We start from the raw sequence: 18,072 nt of genomic DNA on the forward strand, positions 1-18,072 counted from the left end.
TCCCTACTGTGAGCAATTTGGAGTTTTCTTTTTTCTTTTTCGATTGGACAGCTTTAAACAAAAAGAAAACTGATCAGTCCAGCACCAGCACCACCAGAGGAGGTCCCGACAAACCGCAGGTCCACAGCTCCTCCACACAAACATCAAGCAAGGGCAAAGCTGCAGAGAAGCGCTCTGAGGACGGGAGCCACTGGGCCACAGCAGGTGGGACCCCTTTGCTTCTCAGTCACCTCCGAACAACACGCCCCTCGTCTTCCTCCAAGCATCCCAGTCACACACCTTGAACACAGGTCTCCTCATCACACAATGAGTTTGTGCCTGGCCTTGAAACAGAGTTAGCTGTGTGGAAAGCGCATGTTTGGTCACCTGAGAGCCCGTCTCTGCCAGGTGAGCAGCCCCTCCCCAGGACACAACCCACGCTTCTGATCAAGTGCGGTGATGGGACAGGTAAGCAGCTCTGCCACATGATCCAACCTGCGCACTCACTGTTCGCGCAAGAGCAGAGATCTGCCATCCTCTTTTAGGCGATACATGCATTTTAGCCACGAGAGAGAAGCATTTCTGGTCATGTGATGGCAAAGATGCTGCAGGGTCATTCAGAAAAAGAGTGGCAGGGCCACGTGAACTTGTTGGGCACGCCAAATTTTGTCTGCAGATCACAGGATGAACTCTCAATCCAAAATACTGTATCATAATTTTCTTCAGGCAACTTATCTGAATAAAAATCAATGACAAGCATTAAGTTAAAGTAATGCTACATCTGTACCGCTGCTGCTTTTTCACAGAGACTCTCAGTTGGTTTTGTACAACGTAATCCAACAGCAAAATCAGTCTGGGCAAGGCACAGGATTAAAGCACAGGCATATCTGTCTGTCTCAATGCCCAGAGTTTGTATTTGCATGCTGAAAGTTACCTTGAGTACTTACACTGTTTTGAAACATGCCCGAAACAATTGCTTAATTCTTACTTTTTTTTTTTTTTTTTTTTTTTAAATTGGGAGCTCTAGAGCAAAGAATTAATTGCTGTGAATTTGCTATTCTAAAATAATCTCCAAATCTGACTGCAGCTAAATCAAACTATTGTACATACAATTGTTTCTGTTCTAAATATGACTAAGAAAAACTCACTTAAGAACGCATTATAAAATGAACACCATTTATTTTTTTAAAAAAAGAAAACTATGTGGTACATTAATTATTATTCTAATGAACTTCTTCATGGATAATATCTTTCCTTTTGGAATAATTACCATACATAGAGAAACCAGGCTAGAGTATTTCATCTGGCAAGACGGTAATTAGAACACAAGAACCACTTAAGGAAGGAGAGGCTCAAGCCTGATACCGCTGGAATGGGCCTTCAGCCTGGGCATTTGATGTGAGCAATTGTTCACCAGCAAAAAGCACACAACCACTTAAGAGATCCATTCTCCTTTGCTATTTATTTCAGGAAATAGAACTCTGCTAGTTACACCTGCTGAGCTATAAGATGTTCTGCCAATAAACAGAGTTCACGTTCGAGGATGCTACATTTCAGCCAAGAAATAAGCTTTGCAACCCAGAAATCCTGCACTAGAGTTTATCATGTTTCCCTGCCTTGAACCTTTTTGATTGTGACGATTTTTTCATCTCCATAAATGCTGGAAATTTTGCTCCGTTAGTTTGGCAAACTGACTAAAAGCGAAAAGAGTAAAATAAAATTAAAAAGAATAAAGAATAGCAGTAAAGTACAAGTGTGGAAGAGATGCCACTTCTATCTTAAGGAAATCCATGTACTACTTAACACCATTGTGCAAACACCTCAATGACATAGACCACAGCATCTGTTCAGTTTTGAGTTAAACTGTGATTTCTAGTGCACCAAAAATCGAAACTTTCCCTTGATTAGGATCAGAAGTTGTTGCTCACTACATATCAAAAAAGTCCTAGTTTCTTACAGGGGTATTAGACTGGCTTTCACACTGGTCCCTATTAAGGATCAGATCCTTCTCTTACACTTAAGACAATTCCTACTCCTTCTCCACCAATCAAAGAATCATTCTTTTGCAATGTTGAAGACAACAGCCCAAAAGGAAAAAAATCTCTGGACTTGACTGAAGAACAAGGAGGGTTAACACAAGTGCTTACCTCATTACTTCTGGAAGAAAAAAAATGTATGAAATTTTAAGCACCCCAGTAGACTGAGATTATGAGCTGAAGCAAGTGGAATCATCTTTACATGCTTTAAATTAACCTCCTCAGAAGTGCCTTCACAAGAACAGTGCCATAAAAATTCAAATTAACTGTAATTTCTGTGTGAACAGAAAGTCTGCACTTAATATTGGTAATTTAGAACAGATATCTTGTAAATCTTTCACAGCACTCTACAACTTCAGGGTAGTGTTAAAAGCATATTTCTAAGCAGTTTGAAGTCTAATCCACAAGGAGATTGCTTATCTACAAAGCCCCCTGCAAGGTGTAATTTGAAGTATTATGCTGAGACAAGAATATTGTAAGAGGCTTTTCTTTAATACTGTTTACAAAACTATTTTTTAAAGTATCCATCACACAACTTCCCTACCCTCAACTAGAGAATCACCCTCTACTAACCTTAGGGGGGGGGGGGAAAAGATAATTTCCCCAGATATTTGCCCATTGAATGCAATTCCTTCCTTCCATACAGCTCCCTCCATTTTTCTCATTGTTTGTGCCCCCATTACAGCTTTTCTCACTCTGCTCATCCTTACAGAGAACCACCTTCTCTACTCCAGATGCCAGTTCCCAAATCATTAATACAGCCGGAAAATGGTAGCAGGAACACTAGCTACTTGAAGAAACCGCATAAGAAGCAGTTAAGCTTTTTTTTAGCATCACATAGCTGGGTCAAGTCAAACGCCTATAACTGATACACTGGGTGAGCCTGGCAACAGGGACTACGCCACATGTTCAAAGGTGTTTAAAGTGTCTTAATGTAGCACTGCACAGCGGCTGAGTTGCCATAATTCATTGTGTATGGGCTCAAAGCCTTCCAGGGGCAAGACGAAATGGTGGCTTAACACATTCTACTTGACTGTTGGGAGTGGTTAAGAACACATGCACAGCCAGCTCTGATCACCTGTGAGACCGTTAAGGCATTATAATCGACCTTTTTTGATTTAAGGCTCCTATTCAAAATTTTAAGTGGAAAATTGTTAAAAGCCATTACAGAAATGCTTATGTTCCTTAAAGAATTCCCCTGAAGAAATGTCTGATCACCCCTCTCATCCGTGTAAATCACCAGACTGGGTGTTCACATGATCCATCCTTGGCTGTTGTAAAATCTCATACTGGGATCTGTGTGGGTGCTATGCGTGCGCAGCACCACAAAGCATCCTCTCACGTATGCCCACAAGGTGTCAAAAGCAGCTTGTAAATCACTGCACGTCCTGGTGCACCCCTGCATGGGCACTGACAGCATCCAGCCTGTAATGAAACACTGTCAAAAGACTGTCCCTTACAGGATCAGTTTTATCACAAGTCTAAGATGAAATTCTGCTCTTGCTGTGGTCACTAGGAATTTTGCAGCAGATTTGAAGGCAGCCAACATTTCATTGCTGTTTTTTAAACAGAACAAAAAATGCAGAGAATACATACATTAACTGAAAATAAATAAATAAAAAAAAAAGATTAAGAAATTTAATAAAGCTTTAGATTGAATATGGCTCAAAATGCAGCATCTGCCAAAAAAAACCCTAAAGTGTGCATCACTGGGAAGGGTACTGAGAACAAGTCAGCAAGTCATTTTCCCAGCTTATGGAGCCGTGGCACACCCACATCCTGAGCACAATACACAATTTACTCTCCACATCTGAAGGTCATCTGAAAGAGTAAGAGAAGGCACAGAGTAGGATGACTAACGTAGCTACTCCTGAGAAGAGCAGCTGTTTTACAAGGAGACACTAGACAGGCTGGGACTCTTCAGTTTAAAGAGAAGATGGCTGGGGGGGCTTATGCCTGATGCCTACAAAACTGCAAAGGCAGGAGATACAGTGAATGCACAACAGTTCTTCCACAAATCCTGCAATACTAGGCATAGGAAAGACTTGGTGAAATCAGCAGAGGCGTCTAAAACCAATGAAGGACAGCACTGCTTTGCACAGAGCACAGCGAACATCTGGCATTAGTTGCACAAAGATGTGGAGAAAGACCAGACCAGCACATTCAGGGACTCACAAATTCATAGACAAGTCCATGATACCAAACGAAATAAGCAGGGACATTGTCTCCAACATCCCTAATCCAACAACTGTGGACACCAGTGGAATATTAGGGAAAAGAGCGGCAGTCACCTGATTTGCATTAAATTCTTAAATTGCATTTCCCTGTGGATGCAGACACATTACTGGATTAGATGGTCCACCGGTCTGCCCATTTAAGTTCTTAGGCACACTGTTAGGAAGCAACAACAAAATCCTTTATTATTTTTTTTTCCTTCAGAAATATGGACCTTATTAGGAATTTCGACCAAATTCGGCCTGGCTTATACAGATCAATAGGAGCTGCACGTTTTTAAGCCAGGGCTGCTCTTAGTCTTTGAAGGGGAAATCCAACAGATCATTTCAGACTGACACATGTAAGAGGCAAACTGTCACCGATATTAGACATAGGTTTACTCCGGAATTTCTACCACAGTTTCAATTTATTTCAGTGTAGCTAACAGACAGAACTTGAAGTATGGCTTGTAAAGCTTATCTTGATAAACAACAATGACAACATAGCACCAAACAATGCTGGTCTCCCCTAGATTATATGAATTTTGAGCTTGAAATTTTGAATTTTTGCAGCGTTGTTTTTCTGGCTTACCTTCACTGCACTGAAGCAGAAAGCATACAGGACAATCAGAACAACAAAGCTTCGGGAAATGCTGTATAATGCAGATACCAACCCAGCAGCAGCTGAAATAGAGACACTAAATGTCAGTTGATTTCTTCCTAAATGAGAACATGCAACCAAAAGAAAAAAAATGAAACAGCTCTTGCACGAGGAGAGGTACAGAGGTGAAATCAGGGATTGCAAAGCTGGCTGAAGCCCCAAATAAGCTCACAAAACGGTTTACAGCTACGGCTGAAAGCCCAATACCACTGTACTCCATGTGTTCTCCATTGACCTCAGGTCCCACACTATTACTTTTTGTACTGAACACTGTTTTGCCAAAACATCAGTTTGACTCTTCACATCGCTACGAAGGAGGGATGAAGTGATCTACAAAACTGGCATTCTTCTAGTCAAACTCCATGTGGAGCTTTCCTCCTTCCCTTTGCTCCTAAGACACAGGCTCTGGTATCATCCAAAAGCATCCTAACTTGCTTGGTCAACCATGATTTGCACCATATTAAGATACATGAATGAAATTAAAGGGAGACAGAAGGATGCCAGCTGATCTCTTGCTATAACCTCCTTTGAGACCTTCCAGAAGCAGGGTAGGAAAAGCTGTCAGCAAGAATGAGTTCAGCAGTCTCAACAAAGGAGACATAGGAGCTGCAAAATCATACTCTTATTAGGGCTCAACATACACTGGAATCTTTATTATTGACAGGACACATTATTTCCTCCAGGTCTGCTATGGTATTTACGAGACAAAAAGCAAAGAACACACCTATAATCTCTACTAGTTTTAACCACTTGCCAAGGCTACGTCTACAGTAGCAAGCAGAATGATGCACCAAGCGTGAGTCTGTGGAATTAAAAGTGCTGAGGATGTCACATCCATGATATACATGTTTGAGATGCCTTACTGCAGACTATCTCTAGTCTGGTCCCACAGACTGTACGCTCATTAGTGTTTGGAGTGCAAGAGGTGCACCCTTACAGTGCACCTTTCTTCTAAGCTTCATCCAAATGGAATCCAGTTTGCTTATTCTGACATCATTCCATGATGCAAAACAATATGTAGTAAGTGGGAGCAAGGAGGAGGTTTGTTTCTGATTGGAACTAAGATGACAGTGTAGATGCATCCCAGTCTTCTCTGTTACTTAAGCTATAACGAAAAACAAAACCCACCACTACCAACAACAAAGATGCATCATCTCTCGTGGGCCTTGCTTTACCTCTGACTGAAACAACACCAAAAATATCCCACATTCAATATCTTGTGAACATGCTCTGCTATAGAACAATGCAAACTTTTTTATTTTTATTTTTAAATGGAGTTTTAACTGAATTATATTTTAAGTTTTTCTTTTTTATAAATACAGTAAAGATTCACATCAGACATGCCAAGAAAAGAATGCTTTGATGTCAACAACATCCTGCAGCCTATAGCACAACTTGTATAGAACTTTTCAAAAGAAAAAAAGAAATCTACTCAAGGGGGTCTTATTAGTATTTACCCCACTGTTATATGAATACCATTAGCTGTTTCAGCTTTAACATGCACTGTGCTTTAAAACATGCAATAATATACTCTAATCCAAGGTTATAAACCCAGAAAGGGATAGCTCAGGCTGCAACTGGCTACTTACCAGAACCGCCAAAAAGCAACATGTCTATTTGCTCCAAAAGATATATACAGAAGGTGTTGATTTGAGGGAAAAGACCAAGAAGAGAAATTGCAGGAAAGCAATATAAAAACACTAAAGAAAAAAAAAATTATGTTAGAACACAGTCATACATCACAATGTATGGAGAACAGAGAAACATGCATCACACCACCATAAGAAGTCACTGCAATAAATTCTGAAATTACTCAAGCGAGCATACCTTAAACTTAGCATCAGCAATTACACTCCCCTTCTCATGTATTCAAAATAAATTACGTTATTTTGTGTGTAAGAAACGAAAGCTCAGAGGTTAACTTTAAGCTTTATTTTGGATAAAAGCAGTGGCAGAAAAAAATAGCATTACGTAGCCTCCTTACTGCTTCTCAAATACTTCCAAATTTATATTTGTTCTATTTAAAGTACAGAAAGTTTAACTTTGGAACTTCCTCCTTGAATCTGAGATGGTTCAAGCACAGGTATAACAATTCAATATAAACAAACAAAAAATACTTCAATGGCTAGGATCCTAAGTATCTTGGCTATCACAGCATCCTGCTTCTACCAGCAATCAACAGCAGACACTTAAAGCAGCACGCAAAAATGGGACAAACCTATAGTGAAACTTCCCCAGAATATTTCCCCAGCTTCCAGCAGGAGGGGCCTTGACTTTGCAGTAGTGAAAGAACATTAAAAACAGTAAAGAAACTCGGGGGTAAAACCCAGTCTGACATCTTTACATTTAGAAATCTTTCTAAATAGAAACGCTAATTTAAATGGCTGCTTTACAGTCAGGGAAAAGCAAGAATCATAATTCAGGTAATGGTGCTGCTAGTCCTATGTTCTGTTTGCCTCCAGCCATTCCTCCTTCCCATCCATTTACTCTTAGCTCCACCCTAGAAAATGCTAAGCACAGCTGTCTAGCAAAGCATCTAAACACACACTTGACCCAACTCTCCAATACTGCCCATTTTCAAGGATACATGCACATGTTTAATCATATTCTTACTGCTTTGTTGTACTAGTACCAGAACGTTCTCATGGTGAAGGAGAGGGATGTGTCAGCCGCTCTTCCTCATAAACAAGTATGTATTTGTTAGTTTACATTCTAGGAAGACTGCTGTTTCCTCCTATTCATTTTCATAAAAAGTAAATTAAACAAAACACTAGTACAACTTATTCCCCTTCCCACCCCATCAAATTGTAAGAAGGCAACAATAATGTTGAATGCTATTTTCACATTTTACTCCCAACTCCTCTTACTAATGCATCTTGTGCTAAAATAAAGCAATACACCAAGTTTGATCTGACAGCTTTAACTTCATCGTATTACACGCTACTGCTATCTAATGCTGTAAATCTTGCTGAGGAAGCCAAACAGGGGGGAAAAATAACATATTGAAGTGTTAAACACAGACAGAGCTCACTTAAGTATACTGGCATTCACAGTGCAGCCTTCATCACGACTTCCTGCCGCTGGCACAAATTATACACGCGTAAGAACATGAGGAAACACTGTCTTCTCTATCTTTTACATGCAAATGCCTTTATTAAGCTCCTCTTCCTTTACTACCCTGCTCTTCTTTTAGATATTCCACCAAACCACACCAAGCCAAGCAAGGACCACTCCTGAAGACAGACAATGGCAGGGCAGCAAACTGCCCAGCGGGCCATGTGGACTCACCGTGGGATCAACTATCCCAAAAACTCACTGCTGAAACTCACAGGAGATCTTGTTCCTCCTGCAAAGGACCCACAGATCTGCTAGGACTCATCTTAGCCTACTGACTTACAGTCCAAATGACTGCCTTTGTTGTAGCAACCTCTGAAAAAGCTGAGTAAGAGCAGGGGAGGGAAGGACAAGACCAGATATGTCCTGTCAGGACACCAAAATATATAGGGGTGAATGTAAACAAGGAGAGAAAAGTTGGTTGACTAAAGCAATGTCCTCACCTCACCCTCTCTACATTAATAACTTGAATAATCCTAACAACTTCTTTAGCTAAGGTAGCTTTGTTTATCTCATCCTCCACAAAGGAGCATGCCAGAGATGAAAATAAACAGTTGTCACTTACAAAAGGATTGAGTTTAGGAGCGGTAGTGTCCCTTGTGGGAAGCAGACAATAAAAGTAATTGATTAATCAGCTGGAATTACATTATGAATTCCAGAGACAATTTGTACACGCATCACAATTTTTCATACAGAACAACAATTTTAAGAGCTGGACCACTATGATATGTTTATGTGAGCTGCTGGCTTTAACGCTGCAGATCAAAGGTTTCCTCTAAATGAGTAGCTACCAGATAAGTGTAGAAAGGAAACACAAATTTTGACTTTGGAAACTTTGGGTCTTTTGAGAAATGCAGAATAGTAGCTCAGTGGCAATGTCACTGCAAACCTTTTAGAAGTCTACAGAATTTTACTATTCTACAGAATAATTACTATTTAATAATGGTGATAGATTAGATAGATAGAATAGTCTACAGACTACAGTCTATCTAGAATAGATAGAATAATCTACAGAAAATTACTATTTTAAAAAAAAAAAAAGTTATCCCTGCATACCAGTCCATTTGTTGTGTAATAATAGATACCTTTTCCACAGGTTAAAAACAAAACAAAAGAAGTTTTATTTCAGTGAGAAACAGTATTTTTGTTCTTCCCCTCCTGAACGTAGCAAAGGATAACATTCAGAGAGGCTCTCTTCCCCTGGCGGAAGCTCAGTCGCTGCTGAAAGCAGGCAGAGGACTTGCTATCTCAAAATTTTACCACCACTCGATAATTACTCTTCTGAGACATCTGCCAAATAATTTCACTCACCTGCCTAATGCTTAAATGGTGTCATCACAAAAACTATCATACATTAAGTGTGTAACGACTTTTGTCACTAACCAGAGCTATAGCACATACTGACTGAGGTTGGCTCTGCCTGTGCCCTCGCTTAACACTACGTATGTGAATCTAGCAAAAAAGGTCAATTGAAGTAAGGAATTCAAGATGAAAACCATAGTTAGAATGAATTAAGGCCACGATCCCCCAACTAATATAAATCAATAGCAGAATCACCATCAATTTAAAATAAAATAGAATCAGATCCTAAACAGATTGCTTGCAAAGAAATGGTCCTGTTAAAAAACACATTTCTTAAGTAATTAGGTTATACATCTACACATTTCCATTGATTTTCTTTTATAACCTCGTTTCAAGACTTTTATCATAGTACACGATGCAGCATCACATTAGTTCCTTGGTAAGGGCCTTCTATGATTTCCATCACTTCAGCTTCTTTCCATAGCAAACACCTGAAATAGAAGACTTTTCCTTTCCTTGGTATTTGTAACGTATACCAAAAATGCCTTGATTTCCCAACATACCAATTCTGAATACTACAACTAATTTACTCACAATTTTTATTTTTATACAAATCACAAATTGTAGTATTCAGAAATCCAAAAGTCATCGTACGATGACAAACCAATAGACAGGAAAAATACCTAGCAAAACTGCAAAACACTTTATGGGTATGCAGTGGGACCAAATTCCCTCCTGATTTTATTGCCCAGAACAACACAACAGGCACTACACCTTCAGTGCCTAAGGGGATCTATACTCAAAGTGCAGCAAGATGCTGGAGGATGCCGGATTGCCATGGCTTACAGAAGCAGCTGCACTGTGAACACTTGCAAGGATTTACGGCAGCCAGAAGGTGGGACTGTCATAGGGGCAAAGCAAGGAACAGCCAAAGCGCAGCATCAAGCATCGCTTGAACAAATACACCTTGGCAAAGTAAGACCAGGGGACAAGCAAAGGGAAATGGTTTCTTCTCCCTGTCTCGTTACAACAGACGCCAGCTGGGGGATGAGCCTGTACCTTCTCTCTCCCCCACCCCCTCCAGGCTGTTCCAAGAACCTGCTCTACCATCTCTTTTGAGGCCAGCCAAAATTAGCACATTTGTAACAACACTTTGTTTTCTTATACTGGTTGCTATAGTTTTTCATTTATCTCTACCCCAAGCGTCATTTAAGATTCTTGTTGAATTATTTATCAGCATTTTTACTGTTCACCTTTGACAGGCAGAGAAAATAAGATGTAAGAAGAAACTTTAATGAGACCAAAGGAAAGTAATGAAAGAAGCTAATGAAAATAAGTGAGATGCAGGTCTTCATTATTCCCCTGTTTCTGATGAGAAGGATGGGGAGTCAATGAACCCATATAAAGGACCAGAAGGCTTTCCTAAAAATAGTGTGCCTTTCGGGCAGTAATAGCCTGACTCCAGTAGAGCAAAAAGCAAGTATAATGGTCACAGGTGAACAAAGACTTTGAAGGTCACACATTGTATCACAAAGTTTCCTCCTCTACTACAGCAGGCTTTCCTGGTTCTGAACTCACAAACCAACAGATCACCTTTGGTACACTACAACACAGTTCTTGGGAAGTTTTCACAACTTTTACAGTAAACTTCAACTTTCCTGCTTCATATCTAACTGTGTTGCACTACTTGACCTGAGTCCAGCTCAGCACTTGTATCTGTGACACAGCCAGAGCGGCATCACAGTTACGGACTGCAAGTGTGTAACTGGAAGACATTTCCTGATAGAACGGGGTATTCCCAGCTATGGTCACTCCAAATTAGTGCCAAAGGACCATCACTGCCGTTTTGGGGCAATATCTGGATGTCCTCAGCCACCTCAGAACATGGTTCCAGAAGGAAACAGGTTGAAGAGCTACGGCGGAGTGGCCACTCCAGATTAACTCATCACGTGGACAGCAAGATTAAACTAAACCAAGAAAAAGAGTGTTCTTCACAAACGGAAGAACGTCCATCTGAGGACTCGGCATGGATTAGCTTCCAGGCATTACATTTAAAACTTGGCTTATTCTACAGTAACTGCTCCGCATGGACAAGCCCTTACTAAGATTAACTGCATTTCACAGATGATGTCTTTTGCTAATAACATCAGTGACTGTTAGTTTTCTATAGAGACTTTTCTATGAGCCTCATTTCATTAAGAACTCTTTTTACGTGAGGGAAGGTTGCCAGCTGACCCCCGCCTTCCCCACGCCCGTCTTAAGTCATTCCAAATGTTTCTATCAGTTTGACTTCGAGTTGTGCCTCCATAACATGCGTTTGATTGCCAACACGAGAAAACACAGGCTTCCCCGGCTAACGCTTAATTCATTTTTACAGCGCTAAGAAAAAAAATTGACTCACCTATCACATGGTCTCTGGCTGACTGGAGGGATCTAGGCGAAAAGAGCTTCAAGCCATACATTGTATAAACGGGAGGATTTGTGTCTTTAGATCCAGCATCTAGCAGCAAAATAAGGCCACACAGTATACAAAAATACACAGGTCTGCTGTAGGTTATGATTTTATTGTGTCCCTTGGGGAAAAAAAAAACAAAACAACACAACCACATTTGAATTTTGCATTCATTCTCCTACTGCGTTGCACTGCATTAAACAGGAGAGAAGGTCACAAGTCAGGCAAAGTATTTTAATGACTTACACATACTAATTAATAATAAAAATGTTACAAGGTATTTTATCTTCTCCAGAGGAGACTTTCAAAAGGCACAAAAAGCAGTTACAACTAACTCCAGCAACCACTCACACTTTTGAAAGTCTAACCTTTTGGACCTTTCAAAACACACTAATAGCAGAAGTTGTAATTTTCTGTGGAGAAAAAAAATCTCAAACTGTCTGAAACTTTCTTTTCAACACAATTTTTTTTCTTTATATTACTTTTTATTTTAATGAATGTCAGCTTCTGGTAGTTAGACTTTTTTTTTTCTTTTTTACTTTATGAAATGTAAGATTTTTAATTGCATCCTGGGAAGTAAAAAAATCGTAGAGCACCTCCCAGGTACCTTGTGCAGCGTGGAGATTGATTTTTTGCAACAATACAATTTTTTTGTTGATTTGAACCGCTTGACAGCAAATCAGTGTCCCTCCTGGAGGGGGTGACACTCAGCAGCTGTTTGTGGTCTCCCTCTCACGCTGCACTTTGAAATGATGATCCAAAGGAATTAATAAGTGGAAGGATTCTTAAGTCTTACATACACATCTCTCACCTGACTGATTCGTACTAATCCTACAAAACACTGCTGTGGGGCTGTGGGCCAGGGGGAATAACAGATGTTTAAGAAATAACTTAATAGTTCTCCTGGTAGCAAGCTTAAGGGTAAATAAGACATTTTGAACACTGGTGAGTCAAAAGATTCCTTGAGTGTGAAAAGCCAGGAAAAAAAGTGACAAGGATTTGAGTTTGCCTTGCATAAAGTTGCTGTGAAATTGTTCTTATTTGCAAAATGTAATTTGAGTATAATAAAAGATCGTTTCTTTTTTGAGTCTACTTACTGATTTGAAACAGCGGCCGTATTTGTTTGGCCGCCAGCCAGGCTCGTACGTTAGCATTGCTATTAACTGATCTGTACTCTCGTTTGGGATCAAGCAGTTAACAAGGTGGCAGCTTGCAGGGAACTAGCAGGCTTATATCGTACCTCACATCCATGGAATATGAATCAAGTCAGACTGGCAAACCCTAGCTGTTTAATCACTTTTAATTTTACTACTGCCATTTGTGTTTGGTTTTGGGTTTTTTGGTTGTTTTTTTTTAAGTAGGACACACCCACACACGAAACAATCAAAGGAGAATTAGAAAGATAAAAATCTGATTTAAGAAAAAAATCACTTAAAATATTACTTTCTGCCTGTTTTTAAATGTCAGTTCATTTATCTTAAATACAAGCTGTGCCTTAGGAAAAGAAATCAGTAAATACTGCATCTAAACAACTGCTTAATGATTTATACCCTGATGTGCACTCCAGACCAAGGTCTATTTTATCACGCTGTTATATTCTTCTCTTATCTCTTGAATTACAGAACACAGGTTGTATCTTTGTGTGGTAATTGTTTGAAGGCAGTTGGGCAAGACAGAGCTGATGACTGGAAGTCCAGACGTTCAGCTCCACACACCTTTCAGTTCCAAGCAGAACGCTGACATACTCAATTAAGTTTGCAGTGTATATTCAACTCTTAATTCTAAAGTAGTTCACGGTGCGCTGGGTAAAGAACTGGCTGAAGAGCAGAGCTCAAAGGGTTGTAGTGAATGGGGCTACCTCTGGCTGGTGACCGGCCACCGGTGGTGTTCCTCAGGGCTCAGTTCTGGGGCCAGCCCTGCTCAGTGTATTTATCAGCGACCTGGATGCGGGAGCTGAACGCACCGTTAGCCAGTTTGCTGGTGATACTAAACTGGGAGGTGCTGCTGACTCTCTTGAGGGACAGGAGGCCTTGCAGAAGGGTCCGGACAGACTGGAGCACTGGGCTGTGACTAACGGGATGAAAGGTAACCAGTCGTGGTGCCGGATTCTGCCCCTCCGACGGCGTAACGCCGGGCACAGGTATGAACTGGGCGAGGAGCGGCTGGGAGCAGCCCAGCAGAAGGGCCCTGGGGTGCTGGGCGGCAGCGGGCTCAGCGTGAGCCGGTGCCAGGAGGGCAGCCCGCGCCCCGGGGGGCACAGCACGGCTGGGGGCAGGGGGCATTGCCCCACCGCCTCCCGCCCCGCTGAAGCCTCGCCTGGGGCGCTGCGAGCGGTTCTGGGCCGCGCAACTGAAGAAGGACGTGAAAGTCCTTGAGCGTGCCCAGGGGAGGAGAGCAAAGCCGGTGCAGGGGCTGGAAGGCACGTCCTGCGGGGAGCGGCCGGGCACTTGGGGCTTGTCTGGCTGGGGGCGAAGGAGGCTGAGGGGCGACCTCACTGCTCCCACGGCTCCCCGAGGGGGGGCTGGAGAGGGGGGTGCGGAGCTCTCCTCCCTGGTACCCAGCGACAGGACGCGTGGGAACGGTTCAAAGCTGCACCAGGGGAGGTTCGGAGTGGACATCAGGACGTTTGTGTACCGCGAGGGTGGTCAAACACTGGAACGGGCTTCCTAGCGAGGAGGTCGATGCCCCAAGCCTGTCAGCGTTTAAGAGGCATTTGCACGATGCCCTTAACAACCTGCTGTAACTTGGTCAGCTCTGAATGGGTCAGGCAGTTAGACCAGGTGATCGTTGTAGGTCCCTTCCAACTGAAATAGTCTAGTCTAGTCTAAATACATCATTCTCACCATGCTAACAACGATGCTAGTTAGAACTGAGGAAGCAGCTTTCCACGTTTGTCCGAAGCCTGCAAAATGCGAGCAAGTACTACCTCCACTATTTTTCAGGTGGCGGTGGGGAATGAGACAGAAACCTAAAAGCAAAATCTTGCCAACTACTGGATCACCAGGAGCAAAGCAACGCAGCAGCTATGTGCTCGGAAGGACACCAGCTGCACAGCTGTCACACTGCTCGGGATGCACTCGAGCTGAACGAGCTGCCCAGAGCAGCCCCCACATCTGAGGAACAGGCAACACAAGAAGGAGGAACTGCTGCAAACGTTGGTGCTGTATTTCACTGCCATTTACAGCCTTTGTGCGAGGGGGATTATTCAGGACAGGACTGGTTTCAGGCCAACAGCAGATACCTTCTAGGAAAGAGAGGATCACTGGGACAGCGCGTGAAAGCCACAGCCGGGGGACGGACACTACATTTCCTCTTTTCAAGGCTTTAGGGAGATAAAAAAAAAAAATAAAAGTGGCAAAGCCCTCTTGTGCCTGTCACTCAGAGGCCAAGTTAGGCAGCCCTTCATCAAAACAGGCATATGGCAGTGCAAGTCATCAACAAGATATTTTAGATATTAAGGGCTCATTTTGTTCTACTAGACAAATTCGTTGAATTTTGACACACAAAACTGATTTCAATGTGGTAAAACTACTTCACTCTGCATTCTCCTTCAGAAGAATTTAAATAATGAAGAAGGATTCCTTTTATATTTGACATCTCATTTGCTGAACAATCATTTCTTTTCTCTGCTGATAAAAATGTTGGTGAAACCTCTTCCTTTTCCTAAGTCTGCCAAAAAATGTCACTGACTTTTTCAGGTTCATGTTTCTCATGAATATGTTTCAGAAATATATTCACATCCTACAAACACAGCACTGCTGTATCTCGTATTTTGATAAAAATACTAACATTTTCAACAAAGCTAGAATAATTTCACAATTTAGTAAAATAGCACTTTCAACTACAAAGCATTTTGATAGGGAAATTTCAGAAAGGTCTAATGATTTTTTTGTTTGTGGGTGCACACATGCAAGAGGAAAAAGAAGACTTTTTATAAAAAGAAAAGTATGCGTGCTCAGTTCTACAGAAAAGCATTTAGGGACAAATTAAAAATACTTTCTAAGTGGCTTATGGAATTTATGAAACTGCCTCTGGTAGCTACCCAACTGAGTTAGCTATCTGCTCTGGCAGGTAATGGGACCGAGACAATTAAGTTATGCAAGCAATGCCATAAATCTTATTAAGAGTGTGACTACAATCTTTCCAAGCTCAAATGCCTTTGTAAACTTGAGCTGGATCCTGAGCTACACAGGTGTCGTCTTATGAGGGGCTTACAGACAAGCTCTCATGATCCTTCTTTACAGTCATTTACTACAGACACAGCCTTTATTGCCCAATCTGCTGCTGCCTGACCAATACCGAGAAATTCTGAAAAGCCACTTGTCTAAAACATTGAAATGCACATGACAAGGATCCCTTGGATCTCTGTATTTAATACCTTCCAGTCGCTGGCACCTCCAATATATTCTGCTGTTAATAAACTGATGCAACTCACACTTGGGGTGGACTTTATTTTCTTCTCCCCACCACTCCAGTGAGAAGGCTGTGCCTGAATTTCACCATCCCAGAACCACATACTCTTGTGTGAACAGCAACTAAAGGACACCAACTCCCAGTGGACCAGAACTGGAAAGGCTAAAGCACAGGCTGACAGGAAAATTAGGTACTCATCTTGCAGCAGGCAACAGTACTAAACCTGCAGCTACAATAAACGCCAGTAGCCAGCATTAGCTGTAGAACCTGGAAAGTTCCAATTTACACACCAAAGTTAATCAAAACAGAACCATTATTACCATTCAATGAGTATAAATGAATATAAAATTCAGAAAATTAGCCGCGTTAGATAGGTTCTTCTCTATGTACTGAAACTCATACCTTACCACAGCGACAGACACCATGCAGTGTCCATCTCAGAGACCCTAGCTGCCACAGCATGGGCAGGGGGAGCAAGAAATAATCATATCTCCAATAGAATTGTACCAGACTACCAGACCTTATGGGATTTAGTCAGCCAGCTCTTCCTCAGCACCAGGAAGTGAATACACTGGTGCTCAGAACGAGTTCAGAACAAAAACTTACGTAACCCTTGACACTGTGTTTTCTGAATTGACTGGATGGTATTTTAAAGCAGAGTCTTTCAAGATGGTATAGGCTAGAGATGACAAAGTCACATCAAACAGTAACAAAGTCTGCATGTGAAAGACAGGGAAAAAGTTTGGAACCTCCTTGGCAGGTATGGATAACATGAGGCATTAGCGGCTACTCATGAATCCAAAAATAGAAATAAATTCACTGTGCAAATCTGTGGCTCACAACGGTTTGTTTCACACTGAAAAAATCTCAGCTGCATTTTCATTCATAGACATGGTACTGCTCATTCTTTGATCCCTCCATTCTGCATCCTTACATTAACATCAAGACATGTTATTCTTTTTAACTTTAATGCAGTCACATGAATTATGAAACAGTACATGGGGCATCTTTTCTCACTGCCTTTTCTTATTTTTGTGATGCTTACTACCTCAAGCAAGCTTTTACAAATATCTGTTGTTTTAAAAAGATATAATGTAGAAATTGCTAATCTTCTATTTTCACTTCATCTATAATGCCTCCCACCTTTAAAACCCTCTGTGGAAAACCTCTCTAAATTGTACTTCCATTGGAGTTTGTATGGTGCACCAAAAGGTCTGCAAGAAAACATTCCCCATAAAGTTTTAGAAAAGCATATAGAACATGGGAATATACCTATTGTTAGTTACTTACATTGCTGCATGACTTAACAAAATATAGTATGGTAAATAATACTTGTAACAGTATTGAGGGAGTCTGAAATGCAAACATGGATTCTGCATAAAAAAAATGTTCTGCTTAAACTTCATTAGCTACCTTGTCTTTAATACTATTAAAAAATATGGGCTAGATAGGATTATAATGAAGTTTTAATTAAACTGCTTGCCACCCCTTTAAACAAATGTACATATTAGTAATGTCTGAGTAAGTGCAAACTATTTGATTACAGTTCACATTACTGTGTATGAGCACGTGCTAGTTGAACTGGCAATTAATATTTTAGTCCCCCAAAATCCCAGCTTCTTACTGAGGTAGGAATATTTCTTTAATGGATTGAAATATTACCTGACAGTGTGTAAGCTGCTGTTTATTAGCCTTCCCTACTTTTTATGCAGACAGATATTTCCTGTAAATGCATTATAACCAACAATACTGTAAGTTCACCCCATAATAACTGGCAGGGAAAATAAACTAAGAATCTTCTGAAATTCATCTCCGTGAAATGTGTAACATACACTTGCAAATAACCTCAGTTTCAAGTTCAGCCTGTATTTCTAGCCTCTCAACTGACAAAAATAATTGCTC

General features: G+C 41.1%; 1 protein-coding gene across 1 annotated transcript in view; it reads right to left on the bottom strand.

Annotated features, from left to right (window-relative positions):
- Positions 1-18,072, bottom strand: part of PCNX2 (pecanex 2) — a 159,924-nt gene that overhangs the window by 97,783 nt on the left and 44,069 nt on the right. Inside the window, exons 13-15 of the mRNA XM_080388846.1 lie at positions 11,707-11,878; positions 6,479-6,589; positions 4,821-4,912 (exon numbers count right to left, since the gene is read on the bottom strand). Of these exons, the coding sequence (XP_080244972.1) occupies positions 4,821-4,912; positions 6,479-6,589; positions 11,707-11,878 (375 nt within the window). The remainder of the gene's footprint in view (positions 1-4,820; positions 4,913-6,478; positions 6,590-11,706; positions 11,879-18,072) is intronic.

The sequence above is a fragment of the Falco punctatus genome (assembly GCF_963210335.1).
Source record: "Falco punctatus genome assembly, chromosome: 5".
Taxonomy (NCBI): Eukaryota; Metazoa; Chordata; class Aves; order Falconiformes; family Falconidae; genus Falco; species Falco punctatus.